The sequence below is a fragment of the Bos indicus genome, chromosome 18, assembly GCF_029378745.1.
Source record: "Bos indicus isolate NIAB-ARS_2022 breed Sahiwal x Tharparkar chromosome 18, NIAB-ARS_B.indTharparkar_mat_pri_1.0, whole genome shotgun sequence".
Taxonomy (NCBI): domain Eukaryota; kingdom Metazoa; phylum Chordata; class Mammalia; order Artiodactyla; family Bovidae; genus Bos; species Bos indicus.
In genome coordinates, this window is record NC_091777.1 from 12,264,660 (window position 1) to 12,288,771 (window position 24,112).

The following is a 24,112-nucleotide window of genomic DNA, read 5'->3' on the forward strand; positions in this document are numbered from 1 at the left end:
TTCAGGAATCACCTGAGGAGGGAGTGTCATCTGTTTGCAGAACATGGATCTGGAAGGGTGGGGGCTGGTGCACTGCCCATGTCAGTCTCCCCCCGTGACGTGCTCAGGAGAATGGAGGGAGAGGGGAGAGCTCTTGGGATGGGATGGACCCCCATACACACAGCCGTGACAGCGAGAACCCTGCCGGCTTCCTCCCACCCGCGGGAAGGACAGGATGGACCCCCTACACACAGCCGTGACAGTGAGAGCCCTGCCGGCTTCCTCCCGCCCACGGGATGGGTGCTGTCCTGTTTGGGGCTTGAACATCTTGGCCACTCCTGAAGTGGCAGAAGCTTGACAGTGACGGGGCTGAAGCTGCGAGAGCAGCAGACGCTGCCGCTGGGAGATACTGGGGGCAGTTAGAGCGCATCCCACAGCCTTCCTTACTGTGTCAACTGCGGGTCTGACACGAATCTCTCTCCAGGAGCTGAGGAGCCAGAAACAGAAGATCGTTTCAGAACGGGAGCGGCTCCAGGCGGAACTGGACCACTTACGGAAGTGCCTTGCGTTGCCTGCAATGCATTGGCCTAGAGGCTACTTCAAGGGTTACCCGAGGTGACGGTTTCCCTTGCACTAGGCCGAACCTATAGTATAGAAATATTATCTATTTTATTACCTTGAATATTTAATATTTTTCACTGGGAGGTTTGACGCTTAAAAAAAAAAAAAAAGAGAATGTGCCATGCATGAAGCAAAGGATTCCAGGCTCCAGAAAAAAAGAACGAACTCGCCTTGACTTCAATGCAGTTGAATCACCTTTGTCATTCGGCAAGCAACCCGTGTAAGATGCCCATAGTTTTTTCCTTTTTAAAGGCGGTTTTACCCTTTCCAGCGTTGTCATTTTTTAGTCTCGAGATGAAGGCTCCGTCACCAACACTAAGCTCTGACTGTTTCCCAGCCCCAGGGCGCGTGAGTGGCACGGACCGTCGGTGTGCGTCTCGTCGCCAGGTCCTTTGGCCTCAGGAACCCGGGCTGCTCTGGCCGTGGGGTGGCTGGTCTCACTCCTCCCCGGGATTGAGACCTGCTCCAGCAGAAGGAAGGTGGGGTGCATTCTAAGTAAAGGGCTTATTTGTTTAGTTATTTTTCCTGCAAAATTTTCCTGAAAGCAAGAGGTCCTAGGAGCACACAAAGCAACAGAACCGAAGCCTCACCCAAAGGCTTTTCCCCGGAAAAGCTCTTACCTAAAGTGAATCGCCAGACTGAAGGTACCTGTTATTCCTTCGTGGGGGAAAGTGTCCAGAGCTCCATGTGTACATTGATCCACACCCACCCGATTGTTACTGCGGGGGGGCGGGGGTGTTTTCATACAAATGTCAATTTTGAGAGAAAAGTCAAAGGTGCTTCAGCCTTGTACTGTGTATATATATTAAAAAACAAAGTTTTGTATGTTTTTATTACTTTAATTATTGTTATAAAAAGCCTGCCATTTTTAATATGTGGTTTGGGGGGATTTTTTGTTGTTTGTTTTCCTGTTTGGGGGTTTTGTTTTTGTTTTGTTTTTCTGGGCAAAAAAAAAAAACCAAGCCTTGCTTTTAGTGTTTGTACTGCTGCTGGTCAGGACGTTATTGACGTGTTTTTAAAAATTAAAGAAGAAGAAAAGTAAAAAGAGCTTACCACTGGCGCCTACACGAGCACTTCATTTTTGAGTTGCACCAGAGAGTGATGTGGAAAGCCATGGTTCCTCTTCCCTCTCGCCGGGCCCTCCCCGGCTGCCCCAGCCGGCGAGCGCTGCTGGTCTCCAGCGGGAACCAGGCAGGCGTGTGCGTGCAGCTTCACACGCGCACTCCGTGAGGAGAACCTTTGAGGTGGGCGCAGTTTCTGTGACGGTGCCAAGGTGTCTACAGCAGTCTGAGCAGGAGGAGGGGCCTGGTTTAGATGCAGAGCTTCCAAACAGCCTAAAGGCAGGGTGAGCTACGTGCGCCAGAACCTCTCCTCGTGGGCTCACTGTGATGAGCGCAGGAGCCTCTGGAAACGGGGATAATCGTATCAGGGCGAAGCGCGGGGCCGAGGGAGCCCACCCTCCTTGCCGCAGTTGCTGCTGGTTCAGGCTGGGTTGCGTCTAGATCAGAAAGGCAGCTCTTGCCCCAGTGGGCCTAAACCGGAGGCCAAGGCAGCCCGTGGTCGGTGTGCCTGGGGGAGGGGAGGGGACCACACGTCAGGCCACGTGCGCCCCTCCGCCCCGGCCTGGGGACGGGCTGGCTGACCTTCAGGAAGGCCAGGCGCTGTGACCAGTGGCCACGCCCTCAGCCCAGACCTTAGCTGTGCAGAACAGCTTGCTGGCAGATGACACTGTGTCACTTTATCTGTTCCCACGCAGTTTGCTTTGTATGCCTGCCAACAATCTTCCAGTTATTAGCAAACTCAGACAAAAAGTGCCGCCAGTATTATCAGCAGTCAGCAAGTGCTTTCCTCTCTACAGAAATGACTTGAGAACTGAGAGCTGTTCTGGGGGCCTCTTCCCAGCAGAGACACGGAGAGCACCACGTGCCACAGGTGGGGACAGGTGTTTAGAGGGAGCCCCACTGCCAAGAGGCAGGGCAAAACATCACTGAATTTCTCTGTTTAGAACCTGCTTGCTGTTCTGAAGGCCTAAGGCTTACATCTTGGCACTTCCCACCAGTCATCCTCCTCCATCATAGAAAACGTCTGGATGCCTTTGCTCCTGGGCGCTGGTAAAGGGCCTTGGCTAGAAGCAAAGGGAAGAACAGACCTGATGGGAAAAGCACAGCCCCGACCCCTCACCACCTGGCGGGGGGCGCCCTTGGCTGCCGTGTGTTGGTTGGGGAGGAGTTCGTGGCACACAGGTTAAAGGACAGCTGACCAGGGGTGGCAGCTCTGTCCCTGAGCGGGTATTAACAGCTTTCCCCTTCCGAGTGGCACCCCCTCCCCCACCTACCTGTGAGGATCTCTGAATATCCTAGGGCTCAACAAGTAATATGACAATCAGAATATAAATACAGACCAGTAAGGCAACATGAAGAAAGAAAAAGGTAACAGAGGGTCTTGTGAAAACAGAAGTGCGCCTCTCTGGGAGACAGCATACCCAATCATGCCCCCCACTGAACAGTTTATAACCTGAAAACTCTTCTTCAAAAAGAACAGTGAGTAGCATCAGTCTTTTTTCAGTTTAGGCTTAAAAGCTGACAAATATGGAATCCCTAAAGCTTTTTGTTCAGCTATTTCACATTGAGTTTTTTGAAAGACAAAGTTCAGAAATATAGCAAATTTTCTCTCGAAGTGATTCTGGAACTTTTGTGTCAGCATTTTTGTGACCTGACGGAGTTTTGCTAAATTTGAGGGGTACCTGCCAAAGCTGAGTCGTGTGGCTCTGTGCATTTAATCAGATCAGTAGTAACTAGAGTTTCCCTCCCACACTTGGCACTGCACGACTTGATCATTTGAAAATGAGTGTTTCATAGAAACAGGCAAACTGGCATAAAGTATCATAATCTATTATCTCACATAAATGACCAATAGTTTAGTCTATATTCTAAAGGAAATGCAACAATTGGCAGCATGCAAAGTGCTAATAAAGATTATATCCTCAGGGAAATTCAAAGACTATTAAAAGGAGCCCCCTTTAGCAAACTAGCAAAGAATAACAACAGGTAATCTGAGTCTGCGTGGGGTGGCATTCCATCGAGTAGCTCGCGATGCTGCCCCATCTCTAAATCTAAGCCACATACCCCGTTTCCCTCTGAGCCACGGTTTAAAAGTGTAGACAGTTCCGGGGACCCACCACCAGATGGGGATGGCTAGCACAGGAAGTTGCTCCTCTTACAGTGTAGAGTAGCCACTTAGCAGCAGCCCCCTACTCTTCTAGTAGCCACGCTATCGACGTCACTGCTTGCAGTAGCCTGTCCCCCAGCTTCCGATCCAGTGCTGAACTAGACCCCTTAACTCTGCCTGAGCTGAGGAGGCCCATGCTACCAGCCCGTGGTGCTGCTAACTGCCAGGACAGCCAACCAGGACTCGGGGGAGGAGGAACGGTGCCTCGGTCACTCTGGGGGCAGTTTAGATGCTGTGAAATTAAACCTGTTCTAAGTGTACTTGTTTGAATTAACTGTATTGTAATATTATTTGTTGAATGTAGTAATTAGGTATTTATGAATATATTGCTGTAATTTCTGACAACATCCAGAAAATAAAATCTTCCTAAATCATGTTAAGAGAAAAATCTTTTTTATGTTATAGTAAGGGGGAAAAAATAACAATTCTACAGCTTTACAAGTAAAGTGTGAAGACAGATTCAACTGGACCTCAGCCTGGTTTCAGGAGAAGGGATGAAACTATGGAGACCGAGTGTTCTGGGTCATAGTCCCTCTGTGTGTGGCCCTTCCTTCAGTGTTTAAACACGAGCTGCTGTTTAGAGGGACATCTGGGGACCCACCTGGAATGGACGAATAGCGCCCAGGTAACTTGAAGTCACTTGAGTTTTAAACGCTGAAGGGTCAAAACACCAGCAGGGCCCAGTTGGTCACATGATCACACACATACCCCCGCTTCAGAAACCCTCGAGAACCAGCTGGAGATTGAACCCACTCATTACAGGACTGGACAGTCATTGCCCCCCGCCCCTGACTTGAGGGAAAGTACTTTCTGTAAGGAATCAAGTGGTGCTACAGCTGAAGATTCTCCTCCCAGGGAAAATCAGGACTCTGGCCTGAGCCACGGCTGCCTCAAGCAGGCTGTCCCCTCAGTCCACCAAGAACCACCGCACAGGCCCCGTTCTCCCCTGGCAGCGCATCTTCAGCTTCACTTACACACACATGGAATTCATTTCCCCTACTTTCTTGCTGATAAACAACCTTTTAGCCCTTTCCCAGAAGCAGCCAAGCAAACAAGAGACACCCAAGAGTGGGGGTCAGAAGGGCATGCTGTCTGCTAACCCTCTCAGTCTGCTCTGTCAGATCCTTAAGCCACTGAGCCTGCTCCCTTCATGCGGGAGTGATGCAGGAAAAAACCCAAAGAGAACTGAGTGATTCCACCTTTATTGTGCATTGGGGCTTAATGAGAAGCACGGGTCACCGTCACCAGCCGAGTGCTCAGGGCTGTCCCGCACGGTGTGAACAGTCTCTGTGGGAGACTGAATGTAGCCCAAGAGAAAGGCCACGTCACTGGCCTGCTGTATCTTATCTTAAAAGCAACACCCGACATCACTGAACACTCAGCTGCACACGACTGTCCCGTGCAGGAGACTGGGGCTCTGCTGGGGACGCTCCCGTTCTGCCAGTGCTTTTTCTTCCCCCATAAAAGGCAGCTGGCTCCCAGACACAGATAAGGAATTACAGAATGTCTCAACTGAGCGTAAGCCTGTTGCTTTCCAACCAGATTATAAACCCATTCCTTCCTTCACTGCACTTTTTTTCGTAGATTCAGAAGTGGTCTAGAGTTCCAGAAACGTGAGTATCTCTGTCATGTCCCGAATGCTCACGCCGCCTGGGGAGCCTCTTGCCGGCAGACACGGGCCTGGACAAGCGGTCCCTGCCTAGAAGTCCTGAGACTGGGCGCTGTCCGAAGGCTGCAGGTTTGTGCGGAGTTTGTACATGTGGTTGAGCGCTTGTGTGAGGAAAGCCCCGCTGGTGTTGATCTCCATCAGGGTCAAGTTATCCAGCTAAACGTGAGGGAAAACAGCTGGTTGAGTTTTTGATTTCAAGAAAGGTTAAATCTACTGGATAAAGAACCAGTGAGCAATGGTTTTCTGAAAGCCAGCTTGGGCGTCAGCCCCTGAGCCCCCGCCCGTCGTGCGCACCTTGGCGTGTGCCTCCTGCTGCCTCACGAAGCTGTCAGCAGACACCCGGAACTTGGCTATGCGAGTGTCCCACACGTCCTTGATCAGGGTCCGGATCTCATCTGCTTTCGGGATGTTGTCCGAAGCACTAAAGGAAGAAAATGTGAGCTAAGTCGCACAGGGAAGCGTGCAGTAAATTGAGCCAGCATCTGAGGAAAAGTGGCTTCTTCCTAAACACTGCTTAGACAGAAATGCACAAGCTGTTTGAGGCTCAAAGTCTGTTTTACCTTTCAGTTTTAAAATGTAAGGATTTCTAGCAGTTAACCTTGGTGCCAGGAAAATTCAGCCAGTATGCTCACCAAGTCAGCTGTGCTCATATTTAGCTGTCCTGGGCAGCCTGCAGTACAAGGACTTCTGTTTATTCACCAAAAACGTTGAGGTATTGGGGCAGCAGCTCTGAGCTGGTCTTCCTGTCTAGGGGTAACTGGGTGCTCTGTGCTGTGTTCTGTACAATTCCTGCGAGAACGCATCTTTCGAAGGCCGGCTCAGAGGTCATGGCCTCTGACGCTAATGCCCCAGGGCTACAGCCCACCAGGGAAAGCGGGCGGAGGCTGTGTGCCAGGCGCAGCCCTCTGCACTACACAGCACAGCACTTCCCTCCCCTCAAAAGCCCGTGAAGGACAGAGACCACAAAGATACGTTTGCAAAAATTACAAAACAAAAAGCAAATCAGCGTAAGTAGCCCGCCCATACGTAGCAAATTTGGGGTAAAAGTACGGCCTGGAGTCCGCGCAGGGCACTGACAGCTTTCCTGTGACACATTTTTAAACTGACCTTAACCTCTAAAGGAAGGGACAAACTAAGACAAAAGCAGAGGCCAACATCCTTCACCAGGCCTCCTGGAATGAACTCCAGGGACGACAGGCTGGATGAGCCTCCGCAGGCTACAGTGAGCTCATGAGTGGAGACGGAGAGTCAGTGGTATAAAGCTGATGTAGGAGACTTAAGACCCAAATGTGGATCTTACGGTCTGAACAGCAGGTGAAGGAACAAAGGCCCACAGCTCCTTGTGAACTGCACTGCAGAACAAAGGCCCCTTCGCTGAATGAATGACTCTAAGGAAATGGGGGGTTTGATAGGAACTGTGTACATGATATTCTGAACTTCAAAACCTACAGACGCGCAGACCTTCCCTCTACTTCTGTATTCTCCTTTCTGAAGTCACTCCCCTCCAAGGCAGCCTCTGGGTCCTCCAAATGACACCCCCTCCCACCCATGCCTGAACACCCTCCTGGGGACACGGCTTCCGCTCCCCTGCCCTCAGCAGGCACGCGGGTCCCAGCAGCCCCACTCCACAGCCCTGGGCTCTTCACCTTCTGTGCTGCCTACACCCTCTCCCCTAATATGTGTCCCTCCATCCTCCGAGCCACGGAGCCCTCCCCGGGCAGTGCCAGGCGTGAGGGCTGCATCAGGCTGTTCTCCTAACAGATTGTCACACCACACCGGTAACAGAACCAGAACTTGGGCCTACAGGACCAATTCCACTGCCTAGTGGGACACTTAGCAGGCTGTACAAGGGGAGTGTTGTGAACTGCACAACTGCTGCCTCAGGTCAACTCAAGGACAAGCCCACGTGACGCAAGTCTCCACTTGAATCCGCAGTGCCGTGCACGGGGCCCCAGCCCTCGCTGTTCTACAGCAGGCAGCAGGCCACTTCCAACTTCCGTTCTGGACCTGCCCTTGAATTCACCAATTAAAAGGTGCTCAGCGTTTGAAAGGCTTGGCATTGTGCAGACTACATTCTAAGCTGCTCCTAGGCAACGCTGTCTATACTTGCCTGCTTTCTCCGCTGATTCATTCATTTATTGACAAACACGTGAGCAACAAACATGTGAGCACCCGGCACTGCTGGGGCACGAGACGGCCCCCGCCCGTGAGAACGGGGGCGGGGCAGAGGAGCGGCCCAGGCAGACGGCGGTGAGAGCAGAGCGCTGACAAGGGCTGCCCTGGAGACGGGGATGAGCACAGGCGTGCTTACCTGGGGGGAGGACCTGTGCTAAACCCAGGAGGAGGCGGGGACAGGGGACTCGCTGGGCAGAGGAACGGGGCAGTGGACACGCACACGTGTGCTCTGAGGACCTGGACCTTCTACTTACGTGTGGAAGTGAGAGAGGCCAGCGTGACCCCAGACCCTGGAGAGAGAGGAAGGCCTGCAGAGCTGTGAGACGAGGAAGAGGGGAGCCAGGCTATGCAGCGTGAATGCCACGAGCAGGACTGCAAGCCTGGAGAGGCTCCAGAGGGCAGGGGAGGCCCACGCAGCCTTCTCTACAGAAGCGCACTCTGGCTGAGGGAGAAGCCGACAGGGAGCCTGACCAGGGGCCTTCCCATCCAGCTCAGGGTCACAGGCAGACGGGAGCCCCGGCCCTTCCCTGTGCAGGAGACGGAAGCTCTCAGACACCCAGGCCCCAAGAAGAAAAGGGGTGCAGGGTGACTAACAACGGTGACTGCTGTGAAGGAAAAGCCACTGTTAGAGGGAGTCCAGAAACAAGCGGGGGTTAGGATGCAGAACAGAAAGAACAAGGGGTTCACCAGGAGAGGGAAGGACAGAGGAAAGGAAAAGGGGAAGTGGGACAGCCGGAGCCCAGTCAGCGTGTGCGCGCCCGATGCCTCCAGGCTGAGGGCTGGGGCGGAGAGGGGTCCAGACCGATGCAGGCGGCACGGGCTGTGGGCTCCGTGGGGCTACTCACTGATTTAACAGCAGTTTGGTGAGCTCCATGTAGTAAGGGCTGGGCATAGGTGTAAAAGTTTCTTCCTTTCGTTCATGATCTCGAATCTTCTCCAACTTTTCTGAAATTTAGAAGTGAATACATTTTACTATGACCATAAGCAAAATATATATTTAAAACCTTCCAAATTTACCAAGTGGGTTTCCCAGGTGGCGCAGTGGTGAAGAACACACCTGCCCAAGTACTTCATGTTACCTAGTCAATCAACTAACAGAAAAAAAAAAAACACTTTATCATTTATTATCACTAACTAGATATTACAGGGTTGATTTCTTCAAACCTCTAAGCTTCTCTTAGAGAAGGTGGTAGATTTGGGTTATAGCTGTTGCTGGGCCTGCAAAATGCATGACTGAGAACAGTCAGAGCCAGGTCTTTTCTTGGGGAGAGTGAAGTATTCTACCTTTGATCCAAGCGGACATGATAGTAACTAGTGACTGGCAAAGTTTCCTTCTTCATACCAAACCTTGTTTAGGACTTCCCTGCTGGCACAGTGGATAAGAATCCACCTGCCACTGCAGCGGACATGGGCTTGATCCCTGGTCCCGGAAGACTCCACGTGCCCTGGAGCTAAGCTTAGAGCCTGTGCTCCGCAACAAGAGAAGCCACCACAGTGAGAAGCCCGTGCACTGCAAGCAAGAGGAGTCCCTGCTGGCTGCCACTAGAGAGGAAGCCTGCACAGCAACGAAGAATCCGCACAACCAAAGATATTAACAGACAAAAAACACTGCTCAGAAGAGAGCAAGACAACCTACAAGTAAGAGGAGCTTGAAAGCCCCAAGTCTGGAACCAAAGTGCTGAGTCCGATCCCATCCAGCAAGAACATCGCACACCGGCCTCCCCCATCCTTTCCCCTGGCTGAGAAACCCTGGTCCTGAACCAGGCTGCAGCTGTGGTGAAGGCGTGCACAGGCCACTCTGCGTGGGGTCTCCTCTGACTGCCCACCCACCCCCAGGGCCCCTGGTGCCCACCCCCTGCCATCCTCACCCTCTCCAGCCTTCTCCCCGCACACTCCCGCACCCCAAGGGCGTGCTGGACCCCCTCTCACTGCACAGAACGGGGCGTGGCAGCTGCCCTCACTGCTGAGTGCGCCCTCCTCACTCTCCAGTCCATCAGCCTCCACGCAGCACCTTCTGTCTTAAAAAGAAAACTCTCCTCTGACTCCCCACAGTCAACGCCCCTCTCCCAGTCTAGCCCAGGCTGGTCCCAGTCTTGGGAAACGGCACCCCAGCTCCGCCAGCAGCCCCAGCGGGCACCCTCACTTCTCTCTGATCCCACGGCCTGTCCCGCAGCAAACCCTGCCCATCCTGTCTTCAAAACACACCTGGACCCCAACCACATCTGCCCACCTCCATCAACCCAGTGGTCGGGCCACCCTGAGCTCCTGATGGGACCCCCGCCTGCCCTCTCTCCACACTCGTCTTCCCCACACCACAGACCGACTCTCCCTTTTTACATCTACCTCAGAGGATAAAACACCTCTGTCTGATCTCTGCAGCAGAGACCGACAACACCCAGCGTGGCCTGGGGCGGAATAGCAGCAGCTCGTACATCTCTGCTGGGTCACAAGAGCGGTTCAACCATGCTGCAGGGCTGCTGAGCGGCTCCTCCGAGAGTGAGCAGTCTGCCCTGTGAGCTGGCAGTTCCAGGGCTCTAGGCGTTTATTTACCCAAGAGAAATAAAAGCAAATACCCACAAAAAGACTCAGACACGACTGTTCACAAAGCAGCCTTGATCACAATAGCCTAAAATGGGGAACAACCCAAACATCCACCAACAGAAAATGCGGACAAGCTGTGGAATACTCACACAGTGAGTGAAACATTATTCAGGATAAAAGAATAAGGTAACAACACATACAACAACAGGGGAACGAATCTCAAGAACGTTACGCTGAATTAAAGATGTCAGAGCAAGGACTTCCCTGGTGGCCCAGGGACAAAGATGCCACGCTGCCGGTGCCGGGGTCCTAGGTTAGACCCCACATGCCAGGACTCAAGAGTGCACACACCACGGCTGAGACCCAGTGCAGCCAAATAAACGTTTAAAAGAAGCGAGAGCAAAAACTGACATGCTAGATGATTCCATGTGCGCCATCCGAGAACAGGCAGAGCTAATCCACGGTGGCAGCGGCAGCAGCGGCCCTCGTGGACTGATGAGCGATGCCCACTCCTGTCCCCAGGATGGCCCAGGCCTGTGAGAAGGCCCAGAGAAACTTTCCCACGCCTTCCCGCTGACTCGGGGCTCCCACCAGACAGGTTTTTGCCCCACATCACCTGGGGTTGGAATAGGCTGGAAAGGGAAGAAGTGCCGATGGAACCAGGACCTTGGTGTGTGGGGAGCCAGCGGGGCGGGGGGCGGGGGGGCACTGCTGAGGGTATGTGTCCCTGCTTAAAAAAAAACCAACAAGCCCTCAAAGCCTAACGAACTTGAGTTTCCTGCCATGTTTCTGGACCACCAGCTTCACACACCCCTTTGGGATACGGACTAAAGACAAAATGCTCACGCAGTCTTTAACCTATATTTGAGTCACACTTGGCTCCAAGTGTCCAAGCTTCTAGGAGGCAGGGGCCCCTGGGTGATTCCCAAAGGGAAGGGGACAGTCAAACTCATTCAGAGGCTTTTCAGATTCTATATTCCCCCAAACCCAACCCTAGATAAATTTGAGATCCTTCTCAGTAATGAGCCATTCTTATCACCAAGGTGAGGAAAAAAAGCCTGCAAAAGTTTGGGATAAAGACAGACAGCCTCTTTGACCCAGTATTTTCCTTTTTCCCCCCCCCCAACACCTTTATACAGAGGCATAATCAACATATCATGCAATTCACCCACTCAATAGTTTTTAATATAGTCACAGAGTTGAACACCCATCACTTCAATCGACTTTACAGTATCTTCACCACCCCAAAAGGAACCCCATAATCTTTCTATCACCCACTCAAACCTCCATCCCTAGGCAACCACTAATTTCCCTTGTCTTTACGGATCTGCCTGCTCAGGACAATTCATCACATAAATAGAATAATTCAATATTTGGTCTTCGTGTCTGTGCAGCTGACAGTGGAGACAAGACGGCAGAGAGACATGAGCTCACCTCTTCTTATGAAGACACCAAAATCACAACTAAGTGCTGAACGACCATCGACAAAGACTGCTGGGGCCTACCAAAGAGATATGCTACAGCCTTTGACTGTGTGCATCACGATAAACTGTGGACAATTCTTCAAGAGATGAGAACACCAGACCACCTGACCTGCCTCCTGAGAAATCTGTATGCAGGTCAGGAAGCAACAGTTAGAACTGGACAAGGAACAACAGACTGGTTCCAAATAGGAAAAGGAGTACATCAAGGCTGTATACTGTCACCCTGCTTATTTAACTTATATGCAGAGTACATCATGAGAAACGCTGGACTGGAAGAAACACAAACTGGAATCAAGATTGCCAGGAGAAATATCAATAACCTCAGATCTGCAGATGACACCACCCTTATGGCAGAAAGTGAAAAGGAACTCAAAAGCCTCTTGATGAAAGTGAGAGAGGAGAGTGAAAAAGTTGGCTTAAAGCTCAACATTCAGAAAACGAAGATCATGGCATCCGGTCCCATCACTTCATGGGAAATAGATAGGGAAACAGTGCAAACAGTATCAGACTTTATTTTGGGGGGCTCCCAAATCACTGCAGATGGTGATTGCAGCCATGAAATTAAAAGACGCTTACTACTTGGAAGGAAAGTTATGACCAACCTAGACAGCATATTACAAAGCAGAGACATTATTTTGCCAACAAAGGTCCGTCTAGTAAAAACTACAGTTTTTCCAGTGGTCGTGTATGGATATGAGAGTCGGACACATCTTTCCTTATAGAAAGCTGACTGCAGAAGAATTGATGCTTTTGAACTGTGGTGTTGGAGAAGACTCTTGAGAGTCCCTTGGACAGCAAGGAGATCCAACCAGTCCATCCTAAAGGAGATCAGTCCTGAATATTCACTGGAAGGACTCATGCTGAAGCTGAAACTCCAATGCTTTGTGATGTGAAGAACAATGCCACCTGATGTGAAGAACTGATTCATCTGAAAAGACCCTGATGCTGGGAAAGATTGAAGGTGGGAGGAGAAGGGGATGACAGAGGATGAGATGGTTGGATGGCATCACAGAGTCAACAGACATGAGTTTTAGTAAACTCCAGGAGTTGGTGATGGACAGGGAGGCCTGGCGTGCTGCAGTCCATGGGATCGCAAAGAGTCGGACACAACTGAGTGACTGAACTGAACTGGCCAAAGTATTAGAGCTTCAGCTTCAGCATCAGTCCTTCCAATGAATATTCACGACTGATTTCTTTTAGGATAGACTGGATGGATCTCCTTATAGTCCAAGGGACTCTCGAGAGTCTTCTCCAACACCACAGTTCAAAAGTATCAGTTCTTCGGCACTCAATCTTCTTTATGATCCAACTCTCTCATCCATACATGACTAATGGAAAAACCATAGCTTTGACTATACAGACCCACTGCACTACAATATGAAATAAAACTTAAAAACAAACATACATTACCTAATTAAACTCAAAAGCTTTCACACAGCAATGGAAACCAAGAACAAAACAAGACAACCTATAGAATAAATGTCTGCAAACAATAAGACCAAGAAGGGATCCATCACCAAAATTGACAAAGAGCTCACGGAGCTCAATATCAACAAAATCCAGGGCTTCCCTAGTGGCTCAGTGGTAAAGAGTCTGCCTGCCAAAGCAGGAGACACAGGTATGATCTCTGATCCCCACATCCGCAGAGCAACTACGCCGTGCTCCACAACGATAAGCATGTGCTCTAGACGCAGCAGCTGAGCCCACACCACAACCAGAAGCCTGAGCGCCCGGCACCCACGCTCCGCAATAGGAAAGAGCCAGGTGAACGGGAGGCCGAAGACTGCAACCGAGAGCAGGCACAAGCCATTTTATTCAGAATGGATAAACTGTAAGTTTCCAGTGTTTGCCACTGAGAACTACATCCATCCTCCTGGGATAAACCATAATGGAAAAGAATATTAAAAAAAAAAAAGAATGTATGTATATAACTGTCACTACCCTGTACAGCAGAGACGGGCACAACACTGTAAATCACCTATACTTCCATTTTTTAAAAAAAAGATGAGATAATTTCCATGTGCAGCAACATGCATAGACTTTGAGATTATCATACTAAGTAAAGTAAGCCAGACACAGAAAGAAAACAAAGACAAATATCATACGATATCACTTGTGGATTCTAAAAAAAAAAAAAAAAATGATACAACTAAATGTATTTACAAAACAGAAACAGACTCAGTAAACAAATTTATGCTTAGCAAAAGAAAAACGTGGAGAGGAAGGATAATTTGGGAAACTGACATAAACACACTACCATATTTACAGTAAATGACCAACAAGGACCTACAGTACAACACAGGGAACTCTGCTCACCATTCTGTAAACCAAGATGGAAAAAGAATTTGAGAAACATACACGTAATACGTATCACTGAGTCATCATGCTGTGCATGTGAAACTAAAAATCACTGTTATTCAACTATATTTCAGTATCGGAGAAGGCAATGGCACCCCACTCCAGTACTCCTGCCTGGAAAATCCCAAGGATGGAGGAGCCTGGTGGGCTGCAGTCCATGGGGTCGCTAGGAGTCAGACACGACTGAGCGACTTCACTTTCACTTTTCACTTTCAAGCATTGGAGAAGGAAATGGCAACCCACTCCAGTGTTCTTGCCTAGAGAATCCCAGGGACAGAGGAGCCTGGTGGGCTGCCATCTATGGGGATGCACAGAGTCAGACACCACTGAAGTGACTTAGCAGCAGCATACTTCAATATAAGATAAATTATTTTTAAAAAAAGCAAATAGGAGCAAATGAAAGTCAAAAGCTTTTGCACAGCAGAGGAAATCATAAAGACAATGACAAGACAACCAACAGACCAGGAGGAAATATATGCAAATCATGAGACAGACAAGGGATTAGTATCCAAAACTGACAAAGAGCTCAGGCTGCTCAATATCAAAAAACCAACTCCATCAAAAAATGGATAAGAGTCCTACATCGACGTGTCTCCAAAGCAGATACACAGATGGCAACAGGCTCTTGAGAACATGCTCAACATTTTCAATTGTTAGAGAAATACAAATCAAACTACAAAAAATACCACTGCACTCTGGTCAGAATGGCCATCATCAAAAAGTCTACAAAAAATAAATGCTGGAGAGGGTGTAGAGAAAAGAGAACACTCCCACACTATTATTATTAAGGAATATCGGTGCTGGAGATGACTTGAGAGTCCTATGGACTGCAAGATCAAACTAGTCAATCCTAAATGAAATCAACCCTAAATATTCATTGGAAGGGCTGATGCTGAAGTTCCAATACTTTGGCCAATCAATGTGAAAAGCCGACTCATTGGAAAAGACCCTGAGGCTGGGAGAGACTGAGGGTAGGAGAAGAAGGGGTGGCAGAGGATGAGACGGTTAGATAGCACCACAGACTCAATGGACAAGAATTTGAGCAAATTCCGGGAGATAGTGGAAGACAGAGGAGCCTGGTGTGCTGCAGTCCATGGGGTGGCAAAGAGTCAGACATGACTCAGCGATTCAACAACAGTCACTCTGGAGAACAGTTTGAAGATTCCTTAAAAAACTAAAAATAGAGCCACCATATGATCCAGCATTCATATTCCTATGGATACAAAGAAAACCATGGTTCCAATGGACACACGCACCCTAGTGTTCACTGCAGCACTGCTTCCCACACCCAAGACATGGAAGCAACCCAAATGTTCATGGAGAGACTCATGGATGAAGAAGATGTGGTACATACATACAATGGAGTATTACTCAGCCATTAAAACAAATAAAATAATACCATCTGCAGCTACATGGATGAACCGGGATTAACATGTAGATTGTCATACCAAGTAAACTAAACCAGAGAAACACAAATATCATATGAAATGGCTTATATGTAAATTCTAAAACAAAATGATTCAAATGAATATATTTACAAAATAGAAACAGACTCACAGATTTAGAAACCAATCTTACCCTTGGCATAAAGGAAAAGTGGAGGGGAGAGAGATACTGGAGGTTGGGATTGACATGCACACACTGCCATACTTAAAATCAATACCCCACAAGGACCAACTGTGTAACACAAGGGACTGACAGCAGGGTGCTGAGAGCAAGGAGGAGCGGCCCCTTCAGCTGACCGGCCCATACTGCCTAATCGCACTGAAAGATATACAAGCCCCCCCACAATACACCCCCTACCAGTACTCCAAAATGGTCAAGGGGAAAAACCCCACCAGCGAACTGGTGGGACTTTCCCCACTGCAGCACGTGCACACACACACCACTAACCTGTGGTGGCCACTGGGCTCATCAGCTGCTCATAAACACTCCATGAAGACATATGTCTAATTAATGAGAAGGGTATGTGCAGTAGAGCCTCTTGCTCTATAACCTGCTGCTATCAATCAAGGTTGTCAATCAGTGACCCTCCTCAATTATGCAAATGACCTTGCCTTAAAAACTTGTACCCCAGACCTCTAGGGCCATTTGCCTCCCTTGGAGCAACCCACCTCTCTCTTGAGGTGTTCTCTCTGTTCTTTCTTTTCTTTTCTCAGTCACTCACTTGTGTCTGACTCCTGGTTACCTGTTCTTTATTGTTAATTAACTTTCTGGTAATGGTAGGATCTTAGATTCTTTTTTGGGTCCTTACTGAGAACCAAGGTCCACAGGAGGAAGGGTCTCCAGACTCTCTTTCCACTAACAGAACTCTCTGCTCACTATTCTTTAATGACCGAAAGGGGAAAAGAATTTGAAGAGAGTGGATACATGTATATATACAACTGAATCACTACACTATATGCCTGAAACTAACACAACTTTCAGTTCAGTCACTCAGCCGTGTCCGACTCTTTGCAACCCCATGGACCGCAGCACGCCAGGCCTCCCTGTCCATCACCAACTCCCAGAGTTCACTCAGACTCATGTCCATTGAGTCAGTGATGCCATCCAGCCATCTCATCCTCTGTCATCCCCTTCTCCTCCCACCTTCAATCTTTCCCAGCATCAGGGTCTTTTCAAAGGAGTCAGTTCTTTGCATCAGGTGGCCAAAGTATTGGAGTTTCAGCTTCAACATCGGTTCTTCCGATGAACAATCGGGACTGATTTCCTTTAGAATGGACTGGTTGGATCTCCTTGCAGTCCATGGGACTCTCAAGAGTCTAATCCAACACCATAGTTCAAAAGCATCAATTTTTCAGCACACAGCTTTCTTTATAGTCCAACTCTGACATCCATACATGACCACTGGTAAAACCATAGCCTTGACTAGACGGACCTTTGTTGGCAAAGTAATGTCTCTGCTTTTGAATATGCTGTCTAGGTTGGTCATAACTTTCCTTCCAAGGAGTAAGCGTCTTTTAATTTCATGGCTGCAGTCACCATCTGCAGTGATTTTGGAGCCAAAAAAAATAAAGTCTGACACTGTTTCCCCATCTATTTGCCATGAAGTGATGGGACTGCATGCCATGATCTTCGTTTTCTGAATGTTGAGCTTTAAGCCAACTTTTCACTCTCCTCTTTCACTTTCATCAAGAGGCTCTTCAGTTCTTCTTCACTTTCTGCCATAAGAGTGGTGTCATCTGCATATCTGAGATAATAGATATTTCTCTTGGCAATCTTGATTCCAGCTTGTGCTTCATCCAGCCCAGCATTTCTCATGATGTACTCCACATATAAGTTAAATAAGCAGAGTGACAATATATAGCCTTGATGTACTCCTTTTCCTATTTGGCATCAGTCTGTTTTTTCATGTCCAGTTCTAACTGTTGCTTCCTGACCTGCATACAGATTTCTCAAGAGGCAGGTCAGGTGGTCTGGTATTCTCATCTCTTGAGGCATTTTCCACAGTTTGTTGTGATCCACACAGTCAAAAGGTTTGGCATAGTCAATAAAGCAGAAGTAGATGTTTTTCTGGAACTCTCTTGCATTTTCTATGATCCAGCGGATGTTGGCAATTTGATCTCTGGTTCCTCTGCCCTTTCTAAATCCAGCTTGAACATCTGGAAGTTCACGGTTCACATATTCTTAAAGTCTGGCTTGGAGAATTTTGAGCATTACTGTACTAATGTGTGAGACGAGTGCAATTTTGCAGTAGTTTGAACATTCTTTTGGCATTGCCTTTCTTTGGGATTGGAATGAAAACTGACCTTTTCCAGTCCTGTGGCCACTGCTGAGTTTTCCAAATTTGCTGGCATATTGAATGCAGCACTTTCACGGCATCATCTTTTAGGATTTCAAATAGCTCAACTGAAATTCCATCACCTCCACTAGCTTTGTTCATAGTGATGCTTCCTAGAAAGGCCCACTTGACTTCACAATCCAGGATGTCTGGCTCTAGGTGAGTGATCACCCCATTGTGAGATTATCTGGGTCGTGAAGATCTTTTTTGTACAGTTCTTCAGTGTATTCTTGCCACCTTTTAATATCTTCTGCTTCTGTTAGGTCCATACCATTTCTGTCCTTTATCAAGCCCATTTTTACATGAAATGTTCCCTTGGTATCTCTGATTTTCTTGAGGAGATCTCTAGTCTTTCCCATTCTATTGTTTTCCTCTATTTCTTTGCACTAATCACTGAGGAAGGCTTTCTTATCTCTCCTTGTTATTCTTTAGAATTCTGCATTCAGATGCTTATATCTTTCCTTTTCTCCTTTGCTTTTCGCTTCTCTTCTTTTCACAACTATTTGTAAGTCCTTCTCAGACAGCCATTTTGCTTTTAGCATTTCTTTATTAATCAACTAAACTGCAATATAAAACAAAAATAAAAATAAGCAAAGGGGACATAATTAAACTCAAAAGCTTTTGCATAGCAAACTATAAAAAAAAAATGAAAAGACAACCTTCAGAACGGTACAAAATATTTTCAAATAATTAGAGCTACAAGGGATCCATCTCCAAAATGTATAAAGTCATGCAACTTGATATGAACCCAATCCAATCACATAATGGGAAGAAGACTCCAAAAGACTTTTCTCCAAAGAACACATGTAGTTGTGCAAGAAGCATCATCATCATCGCTAATTATTAGAAGAATGCAAATCAAAACTACAATGAGATATCACCTCACATCTGTCAGAAAGGCAGACACCAACAAGTGTACAAACAATAAACGCTGGAGAGGGTGTGGAGAAAAGAGAACCCTCCTCAACTGTTCGTGGCAATGTACGTTGGTGCAGCCACTGTGGAAACCAGTATAGAGGTGCTCAGACATTAAAATTAGAGCTACCATATGATCCAGCAATCCCCACCCCCCCACCGGCATCTAACTGGGCAAATATATACTTCAAAAAGATACATGCACCCGTGGTCATAGCAGTGCTGGTTACAACAGCTGAGACACAGAAGATATCTAAATGTCCCTCAACAGATAAATTCATAAAGAAGATGTGCTACAGCCATGCACTGGAGTGCTCATCAGTCATTAAAGGGAATGAAATAATGCCACTTGCAGTAACATCAGTAGACCTGGAGATTACCATAGCAAGTGAAGTAAGCCACACAGACAAAGGCAAACATCACACGATACAGCTTACATGCAGAATCTAAAAATATACAAATGAACTGATTTACAAAACAGAAACAGACTCAGACTTAGACAAAAGCTTACCATTACCAAAGGAAAAACACGGAGTGAAGGGGTAAACTGGTAGTTTGGGATTGACATATACGCACAGAAACATTTAAAATGGATAACCAACAAGGACCTACTATACAGCACAGGGAACTCTGATTAATAATCTCTAATTATTTAAATGAAAAAAGAATTTAAGAAAGAGAAAATACATGTAATGTGTTATAACTGGATCACTTTGCTGTACACCTAAAATAACACAACACTGTTAATCAACTACATTCCAATGAAAAATAAAAACTAAAAATAAACAAATGAAACCTCATTAAATTCAAAAGGTTTTGCACAGCAAAGGAAACCATAAACAAAACAACACACAGAATGAGAGAAAATGTTGGCAAAATGATGAGACTAACAAGAGACCCATCTCCAAACTTGACAAAGAGCTCATGTAGCTAAAAAAACAATCCAATCAAAAAAACGGTCAGGAAACTTGAACAGACTTTCTCTAAAGAAGACACACACATGGCCAAGAGATGTATGAAAAGATGCCTAATATTGCTAATTAGAGACACGCACATCAAAACTATAATGGGATATCATCTCACACTGGTCAGAATGGCCATCAACAAAAATTGTACAAACAATGAACGCTGGAGAGGGCATGGAGAAAAGAAGTCCTGCTGCACTGCGGTGTTAATACACGCTGGCGAACTTATGGAGAGCAGTATGGAGGTTTCTCAGGAATCTAAAAACAGAGCTATCCTATGATCCAAAAACCCCACTCCTGGGCACACACCCAGCCTAAATCCAAAAAGACACATGTACCCTATGCTCATAGCAGCACTGCTTACAATAGCTGAGACATGGAAGAAACCTAAATCTCCACCAACAGATGAATTCATCGAGTGGTAAATACATACAATGAAATACTATTTAGCCATTAAAAAAAGAAATGACGCCATTTGCAGCAACCTGGATGCAATTAGAGATAACCGTACTGTCAGTCAATCAGGAAGAGAAGGACACATACCACGTGGCATCAGTTACACGTGGAATCTAGAGTTCGGCACAAATGAACCCGTCTACAGGACGGGAGCAGACTAACACAGAAGTCAGACTTCTGGCTGCCAGGGGAGGAGGGGTGGACAGCTACAGGGGTGGACTATGAATTCTGCACTGGTTGATGCAAACTATTAATTTAGAATGCATAAATAATAAGGTCCAACTGTCTCACACTGGGAACTATATCCAACCTCCTGGGAGAAACCATAATGGAAAAGAATATTTTTAAAAATGTATACACACACACACGTGAATAATTAAGTCACTTTGCTGTACAGCAGAGATGAGCACAGCACTGTAAATCATCTATACTTCAATTTAAAAAAAATGAAATAATTCCACTTGCAGCAACAGGCATGGACACGGAGATTATCATACTAAGTCCAGGAAACCAGAGAGAGAAAGACATATCATATGATATTGCTTATATGTGGATTCTATAAAAAGTTATAGAAAGGAACTTATCTACAAAGCAGAAACAGACTCACAAACTTATGGTCAGCACAGGGGAAAAGTGGAGGGGAAGATAAATTGGGAGTTTGGGATCGATATATACACATTACTATATTTAACATAAATAACCAACAGGACCTACAGTAAAACACAGGGAACTCTGCTCACTATCCTGTAAAAACCGTAATGGAAAAAGAATTTGAGAAAGAGATACACGTAGGCATGTGCATGCTAAGTTGCTTCAATCGTGTCCGACTCTTTGCAACCCTAGGGATCGTAGCCCACTGGGCTCCTGGTCCATGGGATTCCCCAGGCAAGAACACTGAGGTGGGTTACCATGTCGTCCTCGAGGGGGTCTTCCTCAACCAGAAATTAAACCCACGTCTCTTGCATTGGCAGGTGGGTTCTTTACCATTAGAGCCACCTAAGAAGCCCAATATGTATACATATAACTGAAATACTATGCTGTAAATCTGAAACTAAGACAACACTGTTGCTCAACTATATATTTCAATATAAAAACTAAAACCAAAAATAAACAAATACGACCAAATAAAACTCAAAAGTTTTTGCACAGCAGAGAAAACCATGCGGAAAATGACAAGACAACCCACAGAATGGGAGAAAATATTTGCAAATGAAGTGACCTACAAGAGCTTAATCTCTAAAATTTACAAACAACTCATACAATTCAACAACAAAAAAGCTTGAACAACCCAATCAAAAAATGGGCAGTTTCTCTGGAGGCTCAGTGCTAAAGAATCCACCTACCAATGCAGGAGACATGGATGGATTCAATCCCTGATCCGGGAAGATGCCACTTGTTGCATAGCAACTAAGTCTGCACACAGCATCTGTGCTCCAGAGCCTGGGAACAGCAATGACTGAGCCCACGAACTGCAACCACTAAAGCCCAAGCACCCTGCAGCCTGTACTCCACAACCAGAGTGGCCACTGCAACAAGAAGCCCATGAACCGCAACTGCAAAGTAGCCCCTGCTACCCACAAGCAGACAGAGGTGTGCAGCAGTGAAGACCCAGCACAGCCAGAATAAATCGATCACTTCTTAAAAAATGGGCAGAAGATGTAAATAGACATTTCTCCAAAGATGGCACAGACAGATGGCAAAAAGCACATGAAAAAGATGCTCGACTCTTTTAATTATTCAGTTCAGTTGCTCAGTCGTGTCCAACTCTTTGTGACCCCATGAATCGCAGCACGCCAGGCCTCCCTGTCCATCACCAATGCCCAGAGTTTACCCAAACTCATGTCCATCGAGTCGGTGACGCCATCCAGCCATCTCATCCTCTGTTGTCCCCTCGTCCTCCTGCCCCCAATCCCTCCCAGCATCAGGGTCTTTTCCAATGAGTCTACTCTTCGCATGAGGTGGCCAAAGTACTGGAGTTTCAGCTTCAGCATCAGTCCCTCCAATGAACACCCAGGACTGATCTCCTTTAGGATTGACTAGTCGGATCTCCTTGCAGTCCAAGGGACTCTCAAGAGTCTTCTCCAACACCACAGTTCAAAAGCATCAATTCTTCAGTACTCAGCTTTCTTCACAGTCCAACTCTCACATCCATACATGACCACAGGAAAAACCATAGCCTTGACTAGATGGACCTTTGTTGGCAAAGTAATGTCTCTGCTTTTGAATATGCTATCTAGGTTGGTCATAACTTTCCTTCCAAGGAGTAAGCGTCTTTTAATTTCATGGCTGCAATCACGATCTGCAGTGATTTGGGAGCCAAAAAAAAAAAAAGTCTGACACTGTTTCCACTGATTCCCCATCTATTTCCCATGAACTAATGGGACCAGATGCCATGATCTTCATTTCTGAATGTTGAGCTTTAAGCCAACTTTTTCACTCTCCTTTTTCACTTTCGACAAGAGGCTTTTTAGTTCCTCTTCACTTTCTGCCATAAGGGTGGTGTCATCTGCATATCTGAGGTTATTGATATTTCTCCCGGCAATCTTGATTCCAGCTTGTGCTTCATCCAGCCCAGCGTTTCTCATGATGTACTCTGCATATAAGTTAAATAAGCAGGGTGACAATATACAGCCTTGATGTACTCCTTTTCCTATTTGGAACCAGTCTGTTGTTCCATGTCCAGTTCTAACTGTTGCTTCCTGACCTGCCTACAGATTTCTCAAGAGGCAGGTCAGATGGTCTGGTATTCCCATCTCGAGGAATTTTCCAGAGTTTATTGTGATCCACACAGTCAAAGGCTTTGGCATAGTCAATAAAGCAGAAATAGATGTTTTTCTGGAACTCTCTTGCTTTTTCAATGATCCAGCAGATGTTGGCAATTTGATCTCTGGTTCCTCTGCCTTTTCTAAAACCAGCTTGAACATCTGGAAGTTCATGGTTCATGTATTCTTGAAGTCTGGCTTGGAGAATTTTGAGCATTACTGTACTAGTGTGTGAGATGAGTGCAATTGTGTGGTAGTTTGAGCATTCTTTGGCATTGCCTTTCTTTGGGATTGGAATGAAAACTGACCTTTTCCAGTCCTGTGGCCACTGCTGAGTTTTCCAAATTTGCTGGCATATTGAGTGCAGCACTTTCACCGCATCACCTTTCAGTATTTCAAATAGCCTAACTGGAATTCCATCACCTCCACCAACTTTGTTCGTAGTGATGCTTTCTAAGGCCCACTTGACTTCACATTCCAGGATGTCTGGCTATAGGTGAGTGATCACACCATCGTGACTATCAGGGTCATGAAGATCTTTTTTGTATAGTTCTTCTGTGTATTCTTGCCACCTCTTCTTATTATCTTCTGCTTCTGTTATTAGAGAAATGCAAATCAAAACTACAATGAGATATCACCTCCCACCAGTCAGAATGGCCATCATCAAAAAGTCTACCAACAATAAATGCTGGAGAGAGTCTGGAGAAAAGAGTACCCTCCTACCCTGCTGGTGGGAACGTAAAATAGTGCAGCCACTATGGAGTACAGTAAGGAGGTCCTTAAAAAGCTAAAAAAAGAGCTAGCATATGATCCAGGAATCCCAATCCTGGTCACATATCTGGAGAAAACCACAGTTCCAAAGGATTACATGCACCCCAACGTTCACCACAGCACTGCTTACAGCACCCAAGACATGGAAGCAGCCCAGATGTGCAGCGACAGCTGAGTGGATAAAGAAGACGTGGTGTGTACACACAACAGAGTGTTAGTCAGCCAAAAAAAAAACAATGACATCTGCAGCAACGTGGATGAACCTGGAGATTATCATACTATGTAAACTAACCACACAGAGAAAGACAAATACCATATTATATGGTTTTATGTGAAGTCTAAAAAAAATACAAATGAATTTATTTACAAAATAGAAACAGACTCAGAGACTTAGAAAACAAACTTAT

General features: G+C 46.8%; 2 protein-coding genes across 7 annotated transcripts in view; one reads left to right on the forward strand and one right to left on the reverse strand.

Annotated features, from left to right (window-relative positions):
• GSE1 (Gse1 coiled-coil protein) overlaps nucleotides 1-4,202 on the forward strand; it is a 395,102-nt gene extending 390,900 nt beyond the window's left edge. For 5 of the 6 annotated variants that reach the window (XM_070770408.1, XM_070770407.1, XM_019978786.2 and 2 more), the window contains one exon: nucleotides 464-4,202. In XM_070770408.1, the coding sequence (XP_070626509.1) occupies nucleotides 464-598 (135 nt within the window). In that variant the 3' untranslated portion in view covers nucleotides 599-4,202. The remainder of the gene's footprint in view (nucleotides 1-463) is intronic. The other variant, XR_011561427.1, reaches the window with a different exon arrangement.
• GINS2 (GINS complex subunit 2) overlaps nucleotides 517-24,112 on the reverse strand; it is a 39,110-nt gene continuing 15,514 nt past the window's right edge. Inside the window, exons 3-5 of the mRNA XM_019978790.2 lie at nucleotides 8,518-8,617; nucleotides 5,792-5,918; nucleotides 517-5,653 (exon numbers count right to left, since the gene is read on the reverse strand). Coding sequence (XP_019834349.1) covers nucleotides 5,528-5,653; nucleotides 5,792-5,918; nucleotides 8,518-8,617 — 353 coding nt within the window. The 3' untranslated portion in view covers nucleotides 517-5,527. The remainder of the gene's footprint in view (nucleotides 5,654-5,791; nucleotides 5,919-8,517; nucleotides 8,618-24,112) is intronic.